Source organism: Schistocerca americana, chromosome 6 (genome assembly GCF_021461395.2).
Source record: "Schistocerca americana isolate TAMUIC-IGC-003095 chromosome 6, iqSchAmer2.1, whole genome shotgun sequence".
NCBI lineage: Eukaryota > Metazoa > Arthropoda > Insecta > Orthoptera > Acrididae > Schistocerca > Schistocerca americana.
This window is the reverse complement of record NC_060124.1, coordinates 40,443,418-40,465,821: the sequence shown is the minus strand read 5'-3', so window position 1 is coordinate 40,465,821 and position 22,404 is coordinate 40,443,418. Positions and strand designations below refer to the sequence as shown.

Genomic DNA, 22,404 nt, shown 5'->3' with positions numbered 1-22,404 from the left:
GAGCCTTGTTCAAATCACCCTCCTGCCATAGTTTTTATTTTTTCCCCCACAAAATTACAAACTTTCGTCTGATCATTGACGTTATTGTTCTCTTTCTGTATCAGCAATTGTCATACTGTACATTGGTTATAGAATATGAGTCAACTGGTAAGAATATATTACCATTGCAAATAAATGTGATAAATAGCTAGAGCAGGCAAGATGCTGCATAGACCTCTCCCAGAAATGAAAACAACAAATAAACAGATGTGAATTATGCTACAATGAAGGAATTCTAGTGTCAAAACTGCCAAAATGGAATGCAAGAGTATAACATGTGGTACTTGTGTAGATCAAATATGAGGTATGTATCTCTGTGTTTCCTTCCTTATACCTTGCTGTTGCGGACAGATGTTACACCAGGACACAGACGCAAATCTGAATACAGCGAACAGATGCGCCAGTGACACGATGGAAAGTTCATAATTTTGTGGAGGGAAAAAAATTGCATGAGGGAAATCGGATGTTGATCTCCTTCTTCACAGTCCAACACCATGACCACATAATCACTATGCTTTGGCCATTCAGATTTGCTCAGTGTTGGACATCCTAAGACTGGACCATTAACTGCTTCAATTTTGCTTCTTTCTTCACAGTTCAGTACACCATTTTTCTGTTTTCATGCTTGATATGTGTTCAGTTTTTGATGGCTATCCACTGGGCCATCTTACTATTAAACCTGAGGGGAGTGCGTAGGGAAGTTCCCTCGTTAGTGCTACCTGTGTGAAGCGGGAACAGGTCACTAGTAACTTGTAAAAAATTTGAAATGCTTGGAGCTCCCAGCTTGTAAATATTAGTTAAAGCACATCTTGTAATTGCCATGAGCTGCCTTTAAAATATTTAGTAACTGAACAGCTATTCAAGTGTAGAACCTATTGTCAGTGGCATCTGGCACAGGGGACAACAAACAATTGTATGGATATTGATATCTGCAAAATAATGGATGTGTACATAAGTTGACTAAGATATTATGTATCACTATATCAGTGTTATTTATAAACTCATTGTCACGTGCAGATCAATGTTCACCTAGAAAGCATACCATCACGTGGTGGATATTTAAAATCTAATTTTAATCCTTTCACAGTTCCAATTTTTATGGTGACTCATTGAAGTTAATTTTTTATTATTGTATTAGAAATGTGGTCAGTTGACTATATTTATTTTTTATAATTTTATTTTTGTGATTTAGGGTCAGACACTATGGTGGTATGTACAGATATCTATAATTAAAGATCCAGTTTCAAAATGCTGTAGAAAGAGAACTACTGCTCAGAATGATGTCAAATTTGAACAGCATATTACTGATGCAAGGAGAAATGTCATGGAATTAAAAGAATTTAGGAAAATTTGACCAACAGATGACGTTGTAAGCATCAGAATATGCACCAACATATGTGTGGCACATGGCTGTTCCTCAGTTTGCGTCCGGGATTCGCAACAAGACTTTCTCCATGAAGGATTGTGTGTTGCTGGTAAAGATCTTTTACAGGAACAGAGACTGTGCATCAGCAGCTCTACAACAGTTCTGCTCACTCAAGGCAATGAAAAAGACATTGATGTGATGTCTGCTAAAGGTGTGAAGAAACTGATTACAAAATTCTAAAAGGGAGGTTCTTTTGAAGTGCAATGTGGCAGAGGGAGGAAATCATTTGACCCACCATCTATTGAAGATGTGGTCACAGCTTTGCAGCAAGGGTCAAGTGGTGGTGTGCAAGCATGCAATGCTCAGGGAATTGCCTGAACAGTGGACATACCTGCAAGCACAGTGCATAAAATCCTGCAGAACATTCTGTTTTCCCATCCATACAAAATCGCCCATGTTCAGGAGTTGCTTCCTGCTGATATGCCAGCAGGACAAACGTTCATTGTGGAATTTCTTGTTCACATGGAAGTGGACAATGAACGGCCTTGGAACATTCTGCGGGCAAATAAAGTCCATTTCCATCTCCGAGGTTGGCAATACACGGAAGTGCAGAATATGAGCAATGGAAAACCCACACACATATCAACTGGTAACACTTCTTTTGGGCAAAGGTGAGCTTGTGGTATGGGTTGATGGCATCGTTTATCATAGTAGGGCTGTATTTTTTCAAGGAGACGAGTCCTATAGGTCCTGTTACCTGCCATCACTGGTAAATGCCATGAGAGTCTTTTGCGCACCAGTGTCATTCTTATCCTCAACAGCATGGATGTGTGGAAATGATCGTTTTTATGCAAGTTGGTGCTCCTCTGCACATTGCACAGCTAGTGAAGTGGTTGCTGGAGAAGCATTTCGGAAATGCTAGAATTATCAGGCATCATTTCCCTACAGCCTTGCAGTCCATGTAGCTGAATTATAGGCATGCAATGTGCAACACATTCTGAATGTGATCTCCCCCCCCCCCCCCCCTCGATACCCAAATCTCTTGTGGAACAACCTATTTCTCCGGTTTCAGCTTGGGGCAGAAAACAGTGGACAGCATGTTGAACACACCTTGCGCTAGTCTCACAGCAACTAGAAACTGATTTCATTTTGCTTTTTGTGTGGTTTTTGGCCACCGGACACTTAACAACGAACGCCATTTTTATTTTTTATGCAGTTTTTGGTCTCAGGACAGTTATACACTGATGTCATTTTGCTTCATATGCAGTCTTTGGCCTCAGGATAACTAAAAATGAATTTTTCTCATTCGATGTGGTATGACCTTGCCGTGATGGATGAGCTTACCTAACAGTGCCACAACTGTTGACTGCCAAACTTGGGTAGTGATGCATATTGAACAGTGCAAATGGTGTACTGTGCAAATCAAGCCATAGCTGTCATATTGTGATTCATGTGTCATATGCAGCTGACCCCATTTATGTTAAGGTGCTTGCAGTACCATTTATTGGTAAAATTTTCGTTAAATTTTTGTTTTCCTTGAAGTTTCTCACAGCATCAATAATATGCTGTTCAAATTTGTCGTCACACTGAGCATGGTTCTTTTTCTACAGCATTTGAAGCTGGAACTTTAATTACAGACACCCTGTTTATCTCCCACGGCTGTTAGACTGTAGTGGAAGTGGATTTTCCATTTCCTTTTAGTAGCCTGTTACGTGTTGCCATTTCATGTGAAAAAGGAAAAAGTATTGGTGTTTTCATTTTACTTACCATAATGTGAAAACAGCTGTAGAAACTACATTTAGCATTTGATGGACATGAGATGATACGAGTCACAATAATATATACTATGGAAATGAAGCAGTGTGTTCTGACTTCACAGACAACAGTGGTAGTGATCTCACGACAGACAAAAACTGATTGTTGGGGCAGTTTTTATACACATGGTACAGTGATAGGCACATCCAGAGGTGGTAAGACATATTCCCAGAAACTTACTAAATTTTGAAGTTTGTGATAAATATTCTTCTCAAATTCTGTAAAAGACACATTTGAGTTAAGTATATTTCCCATATTTCGTGAAGAAACTACCTTGATGGTAAGTATACTTCCCAACGGCCTTTAAAACAATGTTATTTAGTGGACGGCATACTTTCCATGGCCCTAAAAGCAATATTTAACAACAGACAGAAACTCTAACTGGTGCAGCAGATTACCACTATATGCCAGGAGCATACAGAAGTTGTGCGACATATTCTCGTAAAAACACACTAAAGAAATACAGTGAATGGGAAGTATATTTCCTATGCCCGCATGAAAGGGTTAAATGCAGCTAATGATGTTTACAAAAGTGCTTTAACAATTATTATTACACAAATTACTAATTTGGTACTGTGTGTGTGTGTGTGTGTGTGTGTGTGTGTGTGTGTGTGTGTGTGTGTGTGTACAGATAAGTGGGCCTTAAAAAAAAACTGTAGCTCATCAAAGGATAACTCTGGAAGCTAGCAGGTTTTCTTTCTCTTGTATGTGCCTATCGACAGTTCAGTGTTTCTGCTTTTCGGTGAATGGTCTCCTTTAATTTAAAAATATTTACATTCTACAAGAACTTTCTTATGACATTTATATTTCTGTTTTATTAGCTTCCTTTGATTAAGTTTAAAAAAGAAAAAGACAGCTTTTTATTTATGTGCACTGGATTTTTTTATGTGCACTGGATTTTTTTATGTGCACTGGATTTTTTTTGTGTGTACTTGATTTTGTAGACAAATGTTATCACTGGTCTCATAATTGTATTGATCTGACTTCATCCATAGCTTATATGATTTAATTTTCAGTTTTAAAGTGCATCTCAGCAATATTTTTTATTTTGTGTGAGTTAGATGTTCACACCATGGTTATTTCCTTCTGCAAAATATTAATAAACCATAATGCACTTTGAAAATACACCAAGTGAAGAAGAATAAAAATCTCATTATTCTCAGCCCACTTCATCCTCAAGTATCAGTGAGCAAAGAAAGGAGAAACTGTTACCTTCTATAACACCATGAAGAAGAATGGGGTCGTTGTTGATCAAATGATCCATAAATAATCAAATATAGTTGCTTGCAAGAGTTGGCAGCTCCATGTCTTTTACAAAAGCCTAGACATGGCAGCAATAACTGCATGTATAACCTACAACTAAATAATCTGAAGAGGAAGATGTTCGATCTTGAGCTGATAATTAATTCACAAATAGGAAACAACAAAGAGCAGAACAACAGAAAGGAAACCAATCAAAGAAGTGACTATATGACAGATAAATCAAAAAAGCAAAAGAAGTGTCAAATTTGAATGTGCAAATAAGCAATCAATGCAGTAAGAAACGCAAAAAACCTATCTGAAAAAAAAAGAGAAGGTAATCTGCTCAAAGGTTGGTTGATTTCAATGTTTTGAAACAAAAATTGAAATAAATGAAGAAGCATTAGGAACTTCAGAAATAGGTCAGATTTCTGGGTGGGCATGCAATATTCTGTATTAGAATCATTAATATGAAAGTGTTAGAACTTTGAGGTAAAGCTCTGACTGAAATATGTACGTAACACACAGATGAATGGGAAAAAACATAGATCTTATTTCAATTGTGTTTTAAACTTTGAGACAAATCTCATTAGGGACCAAATGACCCCATGTTGCTGTTTCAGAGGTATCCCAGTTTTCGCTGTTCTAGCGTTAAGATGACAGCTGTTGTTTTGAAACATCCATGGGTCAGAATATACCTGAAGTGAAAAGAGTGGAATAGAAAGTACACTTGTGAACAAAAGAGACAAAAAAATGTATTATCATAGTCAAAAACTAGTATGCATAAGCTATATTCACTTACACTGTGTTCCATAAGTTTATCATGGATAATATTTTACAAAGAAGTAATTCAGTTTTGAATATTAAATGATGGCACTCTGGTTAAACTGCTGGACCAGTATTTAGGAAGAACAAGGTCTGAATGCTGTGAGTATGACAACCTGGATTGAGATTTTCAGTAGTTTCACTAAATAATTTCAGGTGATTGCAGGTACATATGAGGCCACTGCTGATTTGCGTCTGCATATTTATCAGATCCAAAGTGGAACTTCATCTGTAATCACCATGAGATCAACTGAATCTCCTTTTTTCTTCTAGTTACAGCCTAATGCAGATGTATAGACAGTTTTAATTTGTTCCTGATGTTTTGTGTGGTATTCCTTTTCAGAGTTCAGAGTTTAGTGATACTACTATTGTAGGACATTTTTAAATTGTAGGGTGTAACATTGTAATGAGAAGCGCAGTGGCAGCGCACATAAATATTCTATGACACTCTTGGGTCTATGTGTTATTCTTTGACTCTTGATGTAGTTTTATATTCTGTGCTCCATGTATTAGAGAATGTAACATATTTATATGTGTGAGTATTAATATAATAAATGATTAATTCTCAACAGATAACTATATATTTGGTGAACACTGACATAGCAGTATGCCAGTTAAACCGCACTGATTCTGACGCACCATATTGTATCACAACACACACAGGATCATTCCCTCCACACCAGCCCCATCATACATATTGACAGATTCGCCAATAAACACAGAACTGGCTGCAAGCAGCAGGATCAGTAGAATGACAACCAAACTCCCATAGGTCTGGCAACATAACCTGGCATTATGTTTGGAAAGCCAGTTCATGTAAGCATTCCTCAGATAAAACTAAATACAGCTACGTTTTCATAGCACTAAATGATGTTTTAGCTGCAGACGTCCAAGACGTCCTTGCCACAATGCTGATCAGCGAATGGTATGCATCTATCAAAAACACTTTAGTGATATGCCTATCCAAATCGGAGGCGAAGCGATTGGAAAAACTGTTACGAATGGAAGAACTTGGTAATTGCACTCGATTGCAGCTTCTACGATGTCTGTAGATGCTGGCAAGTAATGCAGTTAGTGACAGCGTACTACGAAACATCATTGTATCACCTACTTTCCTATAGGCAGAAATGTTCAGTCAGCTGCTCCTCATTGACCAATTTCTTGTGAACCACAACTTGTACTTCCTTAATGATGGTTCTCCTACTCATTTTAGTACCGCCTATGGTGCTTTCTATGCCGTTTACCTTTTGCCCACCTCCCCTCTCTGTCCTTTCTTACACTGGTCACCTCACTATGACCTCTGTGATAGTGACCACTTTCCATTGATTCTCTCAGTTCCTTCCCACCTCCCGATGGCTAGGTTGTTCTGCTGGGCTTTCCTTCATGCTGATTGGCCTCTATGTGCCTCCCATGTTGTGTTTACACCTTTGTAAGGTTGTAATGATGAAGTCGTCAATGATCTGTCCAACGAGATAATTCAAGCCGTTGACATTGCCAATTCCTACTGGATGGACCCCATTCGCTGCCAGCCAGTTCATGGGTGGAGCACGGCCATTGCCATTATGATCCGTGATCACTGTCACGCCATCTAGAGCAGCAGCCATCCTCTGCTGGTCTTATTATCTTTAAATGTCCTCACTCCAAATTCCATTACTGAATCGAGCAGAGCAAGTGGTTGTGTTTGAAATGCTTTATCTTCTCCCTAGGTTCTTCTGCCCCTTCTACACAGGTGTGGGCAAAAACTCTGCACCCTCCAAGATTGTAAATGGCAGTGTTTCATTCCAGACGTTGCCCTTCCATGTGGCCTTTGTGCAGATCCATCAATTCTTGCAGAAGACCTGGCAACCCATTTACTACGGCATTGGCTTTAGCCTTCTGTCCAGCTGCCTTCCTCCTCCGGAAACAGCAGTCTGCAGCTTCCTACTTAGGTTTTGCACCTTGTCAGGTGGAATCCTACAATGAACCATTCACTGAATGGGAACTACTTCTGGCTCTCTTTTCTTCCCATGATTCAGTCCCAGGCCCTGATTCCATCCATAGCCAATTGCTTCAGCACCTTAACCCTCCACAACAGTATCTCCTCAAGGTGTTTAACCATATTTGGCTCCAAGGCGTTTTCCCCTCTCAATGGAGAGACAGTATTGTGGTTCCTGACCTTAAGCTCAGCTAGGATCAATTGTCCCTCGATAGTTAATGGCCAACCAGTCTGACCAGTTTCCCATGCAAGTTATTTGAAGGGATGGTGGCTCATCAGCTCAGCTGAACCCTTGAATCTCAGGACCTTTTATCTCCTTACCAGCGTGGCTTTTGGGAGGAATGGTTTCTGATCAATCATCTGCTTTGATTGGAAACCAAATTTCACCAAACCTTTCCTCAGTGCTGCCATCTTGTCGCAGTTTTCTTTGTAAGGCCTAAGACACAACTTGATGTCATCACAGCCTATTTCTGCTCCTTGAGTGGGGTCTTTGATGCCCACTCCCAATTTTTATTTGCCATTTCCTGTCCTGCTGGTTGTTCGAGTTCAGGTTTGGCACCATTCTCAGCTCTCTGCAGGCCCAGGAGAATGATGTTCCTCAAGACTCCGTATTAAGTTGTGACAAAATAAAACACCTACAGCTGCCCTTATGATTTTATTTTATTTTGTTGCAATCAGTTTCAACACTTCAGTGCGTCATCTTCAGGCTGTTGTTGAAGCGATACGGGTTGATATGATCCCTATATATATCACATCAGTTGCCAGCATTACTGGATACGCAGATAATGTGTGAGCACTTCAACCATCAACTGCCAATTCCGTATTAAGTGTCATCCTTTTTCTCATCACTATTAATGGACTTGGGGCCTCTGCTGAACTGTTGGTCACCCCTGCTCTGTATGCGGATGATTTCTGTATTTGGGCTAGATCCTACTCTGTAGTGTCTGTGGAGTGACAGCTTCGTGGTTGCAGTCCAATGTACTTATGTGTGGACACTTTCACACAGTTCTCGTTCTCTCCCCTTAAGTCAAGGGTGGGTGCGTTTCTATTGCTGTACTACAGTCCATCCTCATTCAGTGCACTACCTTGACACCCAGCACCTGCCTGTGGTCCCCCAGTTCCATTGCTTATGTCTCCATTATGACAACGAGCAAATTTGGGTACCCCATATCCACCTTCTGAAGATTGGCTGTTTTCGTAAACTCAAATGTCCTTTGCTTCCTTGCCCACAGCTCTTGGGGCGTGAATTGTTCGACACTTCTCCGCCTTTCTCAGGCATTAGTTCTGTCTCATTTTGACTATGGTTGTCAAGTTTATGGGTCAGCTCCCACTTCTATGCTGCTCCTCTTGGACCTGGTTCATCATCATGGTGTCTGTTTAGCCACAGGTGCCTTTCGCACTAGTGGTTCTGTCAATAGTTCTCTTTCTGTCAATAGTTCTCTGGTTGATGTTGGGATCCACCCCCTTTCAGTTAAATAGTCTCAGCTCCTGGTTTGCTGTGCCATCACTATCTGATCTTTCCCTGCTCACCTCTCCTGTTATATTCTTTTAGCGGCTGTGGAACATCATCTGTCAACTACCTGCCCTTGGCTCGTTTCACCAGTTGTGTTCCATTTCATTTCTCTCTGCCGCGATTTCCATCTACCCTCTGTGTCATTTTCCCCACATTCTCTACCCCACCTCCCCTGTTTTTTTTCTCACTGATGGCTCTAAATCTTCTGATCATGTGTGACATGCCTTCAGGACTTCTGTTGGCACAGAACACTATTTATTGCCTGCCAGGTGTGGGATGTTTATGGCCAGGCTGGTGGCCCTCTATCAGGCCATCCCCTTTATTAAACAGTCCTCCCTCACCCAAGTTTTGTTATGTACCGACTCAATGAGTGGCCTTCAGGTTATCGCTTGGTGTTTTTCCCGACACACCTTGGTCTCTGTCATCCACAATCTTCTTGGCAGTTGATTTCCCTTGGGGGTTCCTGGCCGTATGGGTATCCCGGGTAATGAACTTGCTGATCGTGTGGCTGGTTTTTTTTTTTTGGGGGGGGGGGGGGGGGGGGTTGGCCCCCATTTCTCCATGTCCCGTACAGGCATGGATTTGGGGCTTTACATCTAATCCCTTTTTGCTCAATTGTGGGCTGACCCAAGGGGGAGATACCCCCATCTAATAAACTTCGTGCAATTGAGGAGGCTCCCACCACGTGGTGTTCTTATCAACACCTCTCCTGGCAGGAGTGTACCATCTTTGAATTGTCCATACTAGGTTGACTCATGATATTTTATTCTACAATGAGCTGCTCCCTCTTTCTAGTTGCTGCCCCCCCCCCCCCCCCCCCTCCCACACCCCGCATCCATTCGTGGCAGGATTAAACTCTGTTTTACCAATTTCACCATGCCTCGGACACCGGGATAAGCCAGGTTGTGACAAAACTGGTGAGGTACGAATGGTTGTACTTTTCCTCCAGACACATCACAGTACAATCTGACACTTGCTGCTGATACAGTCATGTGTTGTAACTTAAATCCCACTGGGTAATCCAATAACATGCGTGGCTCATCCTCATGCTGCTGGGACTGAGCAAGGCCCTCATAATCAATTGGAACGATAATAGCTTCAGCTTTCCTTTCACATAAACTATGTGATTCATAAACTGCCTGTTAAAGTCCGTATGTCGAAGCCATCTTGATGATGCTTTCTCTGGTTTCACATTGAAAGTGTATGCCAGCAGTTTATGGTGCTTGTATATGGTAAAGTGTCGACCTTTTAAGGAGTGCTGGGACATTCTTGTTACCACTGCTGCCAGCAGTCACATACATTGACTACATTCCTACCAAGTCTTTCTGCAATGTCTCAGAAAGAAAATCCAGCTTCTCATAGTCCTATTACGAGACCTCATTCAGACTCTTTGAGGTGTTGATAATGGCATCTTTGTCTTAAAGGCATTCTTGATTAATATCAACTCACCATGTCCAATCTCACTGGTAACTAAAGCTCACAACCGTTGCAGTGTGTATTTAAAGCAAACCTGATTTGCATTGTCATAGTGGCACTACTTAGCACCACTCTTATGTGACACACTAAATCTGAACAGATGTTGTCTTTCAGATGTAGAAACATGCCTCTGAACTTTTGTTTATGTTGCACAACTCCTCCTAGATGTTGCAGTTTTTTTCTGTCAGTGTATGTAATGCTGCACTATTTGAAGTCATTTATTCAAAGAAGAGAGACTCAAAAATGCGTGTTAAACCCCTCTATAAGAAAGGTGATAGGAGAGATGTCAATTAGTATCTGACTTGAGCAACAATAATATCTTCTGTAAATCACAGTTTGGGTTTCAAAAGATTTACCAAACTGAGAATGCCATTTACAGGTTCGCTCACCAAATTTTGCAGCCTTAAATAACAAAATAACACTTATTGGTATTTTCTGTGACCCCTTCCTCTTTTCTTGTGTCTTCTTCCCCTAGTGTTACCCCATTGTGTCGTGCACATTTTATGGTGTGGGGATTGGGAAGGGTCAGCAGCTATTCTGGTGTCCCAACACTTCACGAGTCTCTGGGAGCCCTTCCTCTCGCCGTGTCCCCCCCCCCCCCCCCCAAACCTTTCCCCCCACCCCCCATCTGTTCTTTACTCTTTCTGCTGGCCCAACATTCCTTTTACCTCTTTGTTTGCCTATTTTCCCATCTGCTTGATTAGAATGTGCTGTTTGTGTTGTTCCTCCCTTGGTTTCTGCTACCTTAGATCATGGGACCAATGACCTCGCTGTTTGGTCCCCTCCCCCAATCGACCAACCAACCAATCAACCGATACACAGAAAATTTTAATGGTTTACACTGGTGATTTGAATGCATTAGCACAGGCAGCAAACAGAACTGAGGAAATGAACCCCTCTGTGTGTGTCAACATTAGTTTCACAACAAGGTAACATGCCCGCAGTGACTCTCTCATACCTTCATTCGCAGTTAGCTGAGCAGATTATACAAATTCCTGCATTGTATATTACACACTTTCATCGATGGCTATGTCGTTGATCATCACAAATCTGCATTTGACCACCTGCTATGCCAAATACATGCTGATGTCATAAGAAGCTCGCCAATGATGCCCGGAGATGTACGCCACCGTGCAACTGGAAGCATGACACAGAGCCCATTTCAGCAGCAGCTACTTCTGGCAATAGCACCCGTTGCCTCTTCATCATGGATAATGACGCAAAAATACAATATGTGGTAAACATGGGGGCAGTAGCATTAATGTACCCATCAATCCACGTACCACACCACAACTGTGATCATTACTACTTAATCGCCGCCAATGACAACCAGATCAGGACATACGGGTGCTTTACACTGTTACTCAATTTCAGATTATGCTGCAGATTCGAATGGCAGTTCAAGCTGGCAGATATGTTGCAGCCCATTCTAGGAGCTGGTTTCTTACCTTTTAATTGCCTGGTCCTTGATCTATGACATCGGAGAGTGATAGATTCTACCACTAACCTGGATAGCTGAGGAAAGGTACATTGTGTCACCTCAACAACAGTGCACATGATTTTGGGTGACACCTGTTACGGAAGTTTGCCAAGGTCACAAACAATTGCACATCCTAGCACCAGTGAATCACACCACGGTACATCATACTCTTACCACACTAGGACCACCAGTCTGACCGAGCGAGGTGGCGCAGTGATTAGACACTGGACTCGCATTCGGGAGGATGACGGTTCAATCCCGCGTCCGGCCATCCTGATTTAGGTTTTCCGTGATTTCCCTAAATCGCTCCAGACAAATGCCGGGATGGTTCCTTTCAAAGGGCACGGCCGACTTCGTTCCCCGTCCTTCCCTAACCCGATGAGACCGATGACCTCGCTGTCTGGTCTCCTTCCCCAAAACAACCAACCAACCACCAGTCTGATTACATCCTAGGCATCTAGGGCTAGAAAGATTAAAAGTCATGAAGCAGGAATAATGCGGGGTGCCGACACAAGGTATCTGTCAATCCCCATGAGGTAATCGGGCAGTCTCGTTACATGTAGTGCCAAAGAAGATGGTGCCCATGTGGTGATTACTGCCATCTCAACATGAGGACCACCCTTCCTGTCACATCAGAAGACATACATAAGACAGTTGTAACAATGCCCTTTGGTCTTTTTGAGTTTATGAGAATGCCTTGTGGATTGTATAATGCAGCACAGACATTACAACACTTTATGGACAAAATCACAAGCAATCTGGATTTCTGTTATGTTTCCTTAGATAACATTTTAGTGATGTATGGGTCAGGAGGGGAACATCAACAATATTTAACCAAGATATTTGATCATTTGCTTATGCAAGACCTAGTTATTAATCCTGCAAAATGTGCCTCTGGGGTAACAGAGCTCTAGTTTCTTGGATATGCAATCGAAGCCCATGGCATCCAACCTCCTATAGATAAGGTGAAAGCCATAGTCAAGTATTTCTGTACTGTTACAGTTGGAAGCTTCATTGTTTTCTTGGCATCATTAATTTTTATCATCCATTCATATGCAGTCATGAACTAACAACAGCTTGTTGAATGAGCTTCTGAAGGGTGAACTGAAGTCAAATAACACGGTGTAACGGACAAGTGAAATAGATACTACTCTCCAAGATGTAGGAACAGCAATAGCAGAGGCTACACAAGCGGCTTACCCAACATCACAGGCTCCAATCGCACTCATTGTAGTAGCATCAGCTTCCGCTATTGGCACTGTATTTCAGCAACAACTAGAACATAGGCACTCACGTTCTTTAGTCACAAGCTGTCACCGTCACAGCAGCACTGGGCAACTATAATCGAGAACTCTATACTGCATGTGCTGCAGTTAGGAAGCACCAGCACTCCTTAAAAGTTCGGCACTTTACCATATACAAGCACCATAAACTTCTGGCATACACTTTCAATGTGAAACCAGAGGAAGTATCACCAAGGCGGCTTCGACATAAGACTGTCCCAAGAAGATAGGGCTCTGAATCGCCATGCCCCATATCGTGTGTTCCGCTAACCTTAAACCAGTGGTGTCAAGCAAGAGCTCATTGGAGGACAAGGTGGAAGTTTGTTGGGTTTTCCAATGAAAGGTGGTTCTGCCTCGGAACCACTGATGGCCACGTGTTGGCTAAAAGGAGACTAATTGTGGGCCTGCACCTAACCTGTTTTCGGCCTAGACACAGTGGACCTACACCTGGAGCTATGGTCTGGGGTGTGATCTTGTATGACAGCAGGAGCATTCTCATGGTTATGCCATGCACCCCGACTGCTTTTTTAATCTAATGTCTTTCATTACTCTACATTATTTTTTTGGTGTTGCAATTTTTTCCCCATCAGTGTATTTCAGAAAATGCAGCACTTATATATGTGAACAAGTCTTTAGCACTCTGTTAGAAACACCTTTTCAATTTCAGATGAGTTTTTATTTTTGAGAGAATATATTATAATCTTAATTTCACAAGGAATGAAGGTGACTTGCTTTACCGACATCCTGCTTTGATTTTTCTTTTGACAGTTTAACCCTATATTTTCTACTATGTTTAAGAAATTACTGTAAAACATACCTGCTACCTGTGACCGTTCATTTATAGACTTTCCATTAAAAACAGTAGTAATGTTATCCTGTTCTGTGGCCTTTTGTCATGTCTCTCATTTCATTATTCAATATAGACTTGAGACCGTTGTCAGAATTACTGATATGTGACTTATTGTGCATGTTCCTTGATTTTTTTATTAACTTTTGTTAGTAATATTGAGCATTTTTTGTAACATTCAACTACTGCACAATCTTTACGTGTTCCTGCTGACAAATACATCCCCTTTTCCTTTCACAAGATACTTTAAGCCCTCTAATGAACCATGGTTTCTGACATGGCTTTCTGATCAGTTCAGGTAACTTTCTTAGGCAGAAAACTGTTTTCAAATAATGATAGGAATTTATCGTGGAATAGATTAAATTTTGTCTTCACTTGATACTTTACAAATTTCATCGCAGTTGATTTCTTGTAGACCATCCTTAAAAACGTTTGTCCTAGAATCATTAATTATTCTATCTGTTTTCCACTGAGGAGTAACTATACTGTAAGGCACTGTCTGCTTTACCTTACTGTGCATCATGAATAGAGGAGAGCACTTGTTACTGGGTGTACAGTAATTTTCTTCCTTTCAGCTTCATCAAAGAAAACATTATCAATTAGAGTCTTGCTGTCTTTATCCACCCAGTCTGGAAAATTAATTACTGAGGTCAAATTGTAGAAAAAGTAAGTTTTCCATATAATTCTTCCTACCATAATTCTATAGAAAGTGTGAAACTCTTCAGTGAAATCACCACAGACTATTAACTGCTTGCTGCTGCCCGACGGATGGGACAGTAGGAAATCCGTATGCCTCATAAACAGTTCAAAATTTCACAGTGGGGATCTATATACTGTTAAAGTTAAAAGGGGGGCGTTCAGTAAGTAATGCAACACTTTTTTTGTGGCAGTTGTGATTGAAAAAATGCAGAACTTGTTGTGGGACATTTTGGAATATTCTCACTGCAGCTACTGTAGTTTCATGAAGTTCTGATAGGTGGCAGTGTCATACATAGCCTCACTGCTAAGTCAGCCCAAACAACTTTGGTAAGAGGAAAGTGGTTTTATGGCTGTAGTTGTTTAAAAATGACTGATTGCTTGCTTACTTATTAAACACTGGCATGACATGATGACACTAGAACAAAAATGTGGCAACAGTAAGAAATAACATTTATTAAGAGTATGTTACAAAGTGTTATATGACTTTTGTGCAGTTTGATGCATGGTGCTTGAAGTCCTAAACATAATACAGTGGAATCTAAATAACTTTGTTATCTTCTTGCAGTCTATGATATTGTCACCATAACAGATAGTAATGATGCAGACATTCTTGATTGTTCTTTGGCTGTGTAAACAGTGATTGCTAAGTCGAAATGTAGCCTTGCAGGAACTATACTGAAATGGCCTCAGGCTACTAACGGAGATCCAATAGTAGGTGATAGGTTGAAGAGATCGCCTTCTCCTGGTCTATGGTGTAGGAAGAGTTGTTTAGGAGAAACATAGTCAACCTACATTTGCTGTCTGTCAGATATTTTATTCCCATTGGAAAATTATCAGAGACTTTTATAGCTGCATACTACCCTTTCTGTGCCAATGTTAGATTCATTTAAGGACAATGCAGATAATTTTCCTTCTAATGTTGTATGTGTGAATATTTTGTTACTCATGAACTTAGCTGGATTGTTGATAACTTTTATAAGTTAATAAATGTATTGGAGGCTGTGGTTCATATTCCCAGCTGCTCTTGGAAGAAGTATGTATGTGAATTCACACATAATTCTGGAGTACTTTCTTTTGGGCAATGAATACTTTTTCCTAAGTGTGGAATTACCCCAGAAGATTATCCCAGAAGTCATCAGTGAATGAAAATAAGGAAACTGTTTAATTATTAACTATATCCCCAAAGTTGGCAATTATTCTTATGGCAGAAGTATCCCAATGTAACGTTTTAGCAGGTCTACTAAATGTTTTTCCAGTTTAAGTTTTCATCAATATGTACACCTAAGAACCTAGAATTTTCTACCCTGTTTATTATTTATTGTTGGTACACTATGTTAATAGAAGGTGGAATATTTCTGACTGTACAAAACTGAATGAACTGTGTTATTTTAAAGTTTGAAGCTAGCCCATTTCTGCAAAACCATTCAGTAACTTCAACAAAAACATAATTTACGACTTTCTCTGTTGATGCTCCTTTGCTTGGCTTCACAGCAATGCTTGTATCATCTACCATTAAGACTAACTCTGCCTCCTGATCAAATAAATTGACAGATCATTAACATATGCAAGAACACTAGAGGACCAGTGATTGAACCCTGTGGGACTCCCATTGTAATTTCTCTCATATTTGTATTACTCAAACAGCGTAGGGTAACTTCCTGCATGCTGTTTCTTAAATATGAACCAAACCAGGCATGTGGTGAACTATGTATTTCACACAAACTTAACTTCTCGAACAGAGCATTATGTTTGATCAAATGCCTCTGATGAGTCACAGAAGACCCAGTTGGTGATGTTTTATCATTCAAAGATTTTATTATGTGCCTAGTAAATACATAAATAGCTGATTTAGTAGAATGGTCCTTTCGAAATCCAAACTGTGATTACTACACAGGTTACTGGAAACTCTGAAGTACATTGCCTGTTTTTAGAAACTGGCGTGAGAAGTGACTCTGGGTGGTAGTTATTGACATCTTTGGAGTAACCCTTACCATAGAGAGATGTTTGATTGGAGATGATATTCATCCAGTATGAACTTTTACTTTTTAGAGTCATGATGATCTTCCTTGTTAAAGATGTAGATTTGAAATTAATTTTTATTTCATTACAAGTCTTCTACATCACTTCTTTGGTATACTGTTTTGCTTTCTATTCTGAACTATTTGCACCAATTTTCTCACTTATTTTAAAAGTAATTATAAAAAGATACCTGCTACACATGAACTGTCTTTTATAATGCTCCCATACTCTTTAACAGAAATAATGTCATCTTCTATGGCTTCTTTTGCTTTCTCTCGTTTAACAATATGCTACATCAATTTATCTGGTATATTACTTTCGGACAAGACTTTCATACTACTGGGTGTTTTACAACTTTTCTTGAAACATTACAGTACTGTTTCTAGTAAGGAAGAATTTCTGGGCCATTACTTGTTCTGGTTATTTTGTACAAAATACGCTTTTCACAGTGCAAAGACTCTGATGCTGTAGTGATCCAAGGTTTCCTTAATAATTTGCTATTACTACATTTAATTATCTTTTTAGGAAAACTAGTTTAAAAAATAGACATAGACTCATTAAGAAGTTGTTGTACTTAGAGTTAGCATGAGGTTCAATGTGAACATCACAGTGTCAATGTTTTAAACTTTCTTCAGAATTTTCAGTAGTTTTGTCATGAAGCAGCCTCACTGTTTCCTTAGTGTGTTTCCAAATTGTACATGTAGCTAAGTTATATTATGTCATTCTGTGCAGCATGACATGTGTGTCTCCTGTGCTACCTTTAATTTCAGAAGAAGCGAACTTCTGATCCTAAGAGAACAAAAGTCTTTTTATTATTGTCTTGTAAAAGTCAGCCAAACCTCGACTCCCAATATTTTGGAAAGTTTTGTCCTACTTTATTATGTAATGGTAAAATCATATGCACTATACCTATTCTTGTGTGTGTTTTTGTTTTGTATTAATTTGTATGTCATACTTTTGAAGGGACTCAAAATGAAGGGCAACTATGTCAGTTCCGTCTGCCACGAAACATCTTTAGGATATTTTTCAATGAAAAAGATCAAGAAGATGGCAGATGTGAGAGCCATTTCAGTGGCGGAGCCAGTAGCAATTCAAAAGGCACCATTGCTGAAGCTCTTGCTGGTAGCTCCTTCCTGATCAGTGGTGGCATTGAACTATGCATCACTGTAGTAGGTGTGTTCTGTTACAGGTATGTACATCATTCTTTCTTCATTTGTTCATCTGCATCTTTCATGTTTTCTTTTACTTCTGCCCCGCTACATACCCGTTCTCTCTTTCATAGGCACACTGGTTGTCTGGTTCTAAGTACTATTGTTGTAATCTGCTTTGTTAAGAACTTTGTGTGTTTAGTAGTTTACTTCTCGCTTATTTGGATTTAGAAAACGTACAAAAAATAATTCTTGTGAATATTAAGCTGAGCATTCTAATGAATGTAGCACTTCGGAAACCATTAAGTAAAAGTGTGAGATCGCTCAACGTGGTACCTATAGAGCACTGCAAAGAAAGCTTAAGAAATGTTAATTGGGGAGATGTATATAATGAGCCAAATGCTAATAATAAAAGCAACGTATTTCTTGATAAATTTATATTCCTTTTTGAACATTGTTTCCCAAAGAAAATTACTAAATGTAACACCACACACTTTTCAAGGAAACTTTGGATTACTACAAGTATTAAACTGTCTTCAGAATGCAAAAGAAAACTGTATGATACACCAAGAACTAGTAAAGATCCAGAAGTAGTTTTACACTATAAAAATTATTGTAACACACTGAGAAAAGTTGTAAAGAAATCTAGAAGTATGTATGTTAGAGAAGAAATTAACAACTCTGGCAACAAAATAAAATCAATATGGAATGTTGTTAGAGGGGAGACAGGAAAAGTAATCAATGGGGTAGGTAATATTACTATTAAAGAGAACAAGACCATCCTAACCAACGAGTAGCTAATGTATTTAACAACCGTTTATTAAGTGTAGGTGAAAAAATTGGTGAGAATAGTTCAAAAGAAAATGCCAGGCAGTACATGTTTTGAAAAAAAAATAGTCAGATAAAGTTTCACCTAACAACCTCTTGTGAAATAAGTAAAATTATTAAATCTTTGAAAAATAAATGTTCTGTTGGAGTAGATGACATCTCTAATAAGATATTAAAACAATGTGGAGCAATTACAGCTGATGTTTTGAGTCACACACGTAATGCATTTTTAACTCAAGGTATTTTCCCAGACAGGTTAAAATATGCCATTGTCAGGCCACTCTATAAAAAGGGGGACACCACAGATGTCAATAATAATCGGCCAGTATTCTTGCTTACAGCGTTTTCAAAAATCTTCGAGAAAGTAATGTAATCAAGAGTGGTTAGCCATCTCAACAGTAATGGGATACTTAGTAAATCACAGTTTGTATTTCAAAAATACTGTTCCACTATATAGAATTTCACTGTCCACATAATAGAGTCTTTAAATAGTAAAATGTCACCAATAGGAGTTTTCTGTGACTTGTCCAAAGCATTTCATTGTGTGAACCATGACATTATGTTACAGAAATTACAGTTCTGTGGTATAAATGGAACAGCATGTGAGTGGTTAAAGTCGTACCTACAGAACAGGAAACAAATCTGTTTACAGTGTGTGTGTGTGTGTGTGTGTGTGTGTGTGTGTGTGTGTGTGTTTGTGTGTGTACACACACACATACGTGAATCTTGATGAATGCTTAGCTGAGCGTGTTCTCAATTTAATATTCTAACTGTTTTGTGAAACATACTCATTGCATTCTATATGTGCTGGGAATCCCGATTTGTGCGTGCCCCTAAGTTCAGATTATTACTTAAATATTACTGACTGTTTTACATTTTTGTAGAATTTTCACATGCTTTTTTATATCTATCTGCATCTGTAACTTGCAAACAACTGTGAAGTGAGTAGGATAGGATACTTCACATTGTACCCCATATTTGAATTTTGCTGTGTTTAATTTGTAAGTGGAGCAGGGGAAAAATGATTGTTTAAATACTTATGTGCTTGCTGTAATTTGTCTTGTCATCATGCTCTCTGTAGGAGGTCTTTAGTTTATTCACATATTATTCATTCAGTATGTATTCTTGGTACTTTATAAGTGGGCTTTTGTGAGATAATTGGCATCTGTCTTCAAGCATCTGCCAGATCAGGTTTTTCAGCATTTATGTGACACTTTCATGTGAAGCAAAGAAACCTGTGACCTTTTGTAGTGCCTTTCTGTGTATACATTCAATACCCTCCCTTAATCCTGTTTGGTGTGACTCTCATACACTTCAGCAGTGTTCTAGAATGGAACTTACAAGGGTTTCGTTAGCAGTCATGTCTGTAGGCTGACTGGATTTTCTTGGCACGTACTGATGAATGAAAGTCAGTCACTTGCTTTACCTATGGTTGAACCTATGTGATAATTCAATTTCATACCTCACAATCTGTTCCCATCAAGTAATTGTATGAGTTGACTGATTCCAGTTGTGAATTATTGATATTGTACCCATAGGATACTTTTTCCTTATTTTTTGCATTTTATGCAGTGCAGAACTTCTCATTTATGAACATTTAAACTGAGTTACTTAATCTTAATAAGACTACTTTGCTGTCTTATCAAGCTCTGACTGAATATTTGTGTAGGTATTTTCAGGTAGTGCCTCATTATAGATAACTGCATCACCTACAAAAAAAGTCTGTGGTTGTTATTATTATATTCTGCCAGGTTATTGATATACAACATGGAGTATGAGAGTTTCAGCGCACTTCTATGGGGCACGCCTGAAGTTACTTCTACATCTGAAGTGATTCTACATCCAAAATATGGTATACCCTCCCTACTCTAGGATCTGAATACTTGAATTTAACAATTGTTTCACATTCTTTGTTCATCACTCTTCACCTTACCTTCTGTTTTGAAGATGGCAACAGTGTTAGACAATTGTTGCTCTCTACGAAACCTATTATTCTGCTTTAACTCTGTTGCTTATATTTCCAGGCACCCGACTCATAAAACTGGTGACTCAGATAATGACCACAAATCAAATCTCATTTGGTCAATTCTTGGGTTTGACAAAGCAAAAGAATATTGTGAAGTAGTGTTGGATCATTCACCCTGTTTAAAATTTGATATGTCTATGAAAGAACAACATAAAACCCAACAATGGGAAGATTTCATACAAGGCAGAGCCGTTGGGAAAATGTATAGATTTACTGGGCTAATGATAGTAAACAAAGTTCTGCATAAAAAGTAAGTGAAACAACTGTTGTTATTTGAAAACAGCTGACAATAAGTTTGAAGTGTAGAATAATCCTTATGACTTTTAGTGGCTTCCCTATTATTTTTACTATTTTAAACTTGAGTAGCATTAGTAGTCCATAGCTTTTTAACAACTATTAATTTAATCGCAGTCTCTAAATGCTCCTTCACTTTATTAACTTATTCCTTTATTCATTCTACATCTGTGAAGATTTCCCATCATGCCGATAATTACAGAACACAATTGTAGAATGAACTGAGATATTTCACAGGAAAGCTACATGAGATAAGCTAAATAGTTATGAGAACTATTAATGAATGCATATCTGTGCTATGATTGACTTTTAGAAGCAAACGAAGCAGGGGCAATATTGGATTTATGATTTAAACTTGCATGTTACAAAACGGTGCTGTTTTCATACAACAGCATATTAAAGATATGTAAAAAATGTGTCTTTTCGATATCATTTGTTGTATAGATGTCATGGAATGTGATGTCACCAGTTGAAAATGCTTCCTTTATCCTTATGAAAATACACAGTCACTGTAGGAAAAATTTCCAGCTTAATTTTTGATACTGTTAACTTGGTGCAAAAAGTGTAGTCCAGTGGAATACCACACATGACAAGTAATTGCACTAACATTAAAGCAGATTAATTTAATTCTGAGCAAGATAGTCGGTTTGAAATAAGCTATGAGTGCAGTATTAAATTTTAAATGATGATCTAAATTTTAACACTAACATTTTCATTCTGTCAGTGACTGTATGGACAGTACATTGCTGTGTCAGTAAGGTTGTAAGTTCAAATCTCTTCCACTGCCCACACACAAAGCTCCCAAGAGACACCGCATCATATAAGAATGTGGCATGTAAAAGAACCACTGTGTTGCTTTAAGCATACTTCCAACAAAATTTAATCTTCTGATTTGATATCTGAAAAACCAAATTGTGCACATTGTAATGCCACTAAATTGCTGACAATAGCATTCATATTCATGCTGCTGGTACAGTCACAGGTTATTTCTAATTTGACTATGTTTTGTTCAGTGGACTGTTATATATTTAATGTTTTCTTCTACAAGGCTTTGGTTGTTGTTGTTGTCTGCTGTATAACAAACACAAACACACACACACACACACACACACACACACACACAGAGAGAGAGAGAGAGAGAGAGAGAGAGAGAGAGAGAGAGAGAGAGAGGGGGGGGGGGGGGATAACATACACATCAAGGAAAATAACAAGACTGCACTTTATATCATAGCGATGAAAGAAACTGGTTAACTGCCTTTTCTTGAATTGAGCCTGCTATTTTAAGAAAACCTTAAGAAAGAGAACCATTGTAACAATTGTTGTGTGGGTAATTGGAATAATTATACTTGTCATCTTACAAAGGATTTGATGTGGAGGATATCTACAACTGAATAACACGTTTGTAGAATACAAATCTGCTTCATTTGTATTGGGAATTAATTTCTTGAACTGCACAAATGGTTTCAGAGTATTATAGCTCCATTCTATGATGTCATAATGTGACGACAAAGGGGGAATGCGAGTTATAAAGT

At 39.0% G+C, this 22,404-nt stretch overlaps 1 protein-coding gene across 2 annotated transcripts in view; it reads left to right on the top strand.

Moving 5' to 3' along the window:
- Window positions 1–22,404, top strand: part of LOC124619867 (DNA repair-scaffolding protein-like) — a 68,269-nt gene that overhangs the window by 676 nt on the left and 45,189 nt on the right. Inside the window, exons 2-3 of one of the 2 annotated variants that reach the window (XM_047146486.1) lie at window positions 17,540–17,765; window positions 20,577–20,828. In XM_047146486.1, coding sequence (XP_047002442.1) covers window positions 17,540–17,765; window positions 20,577–20,828 — 478 coding nt within the window. The remainder of the gene's footprint in view (window positions 1–17,539; window positions 17,766–20,576; window positions 20,829–22,404) is intronic. The other variant, XM_047146487.1, reaches the window with a different exon arrangement.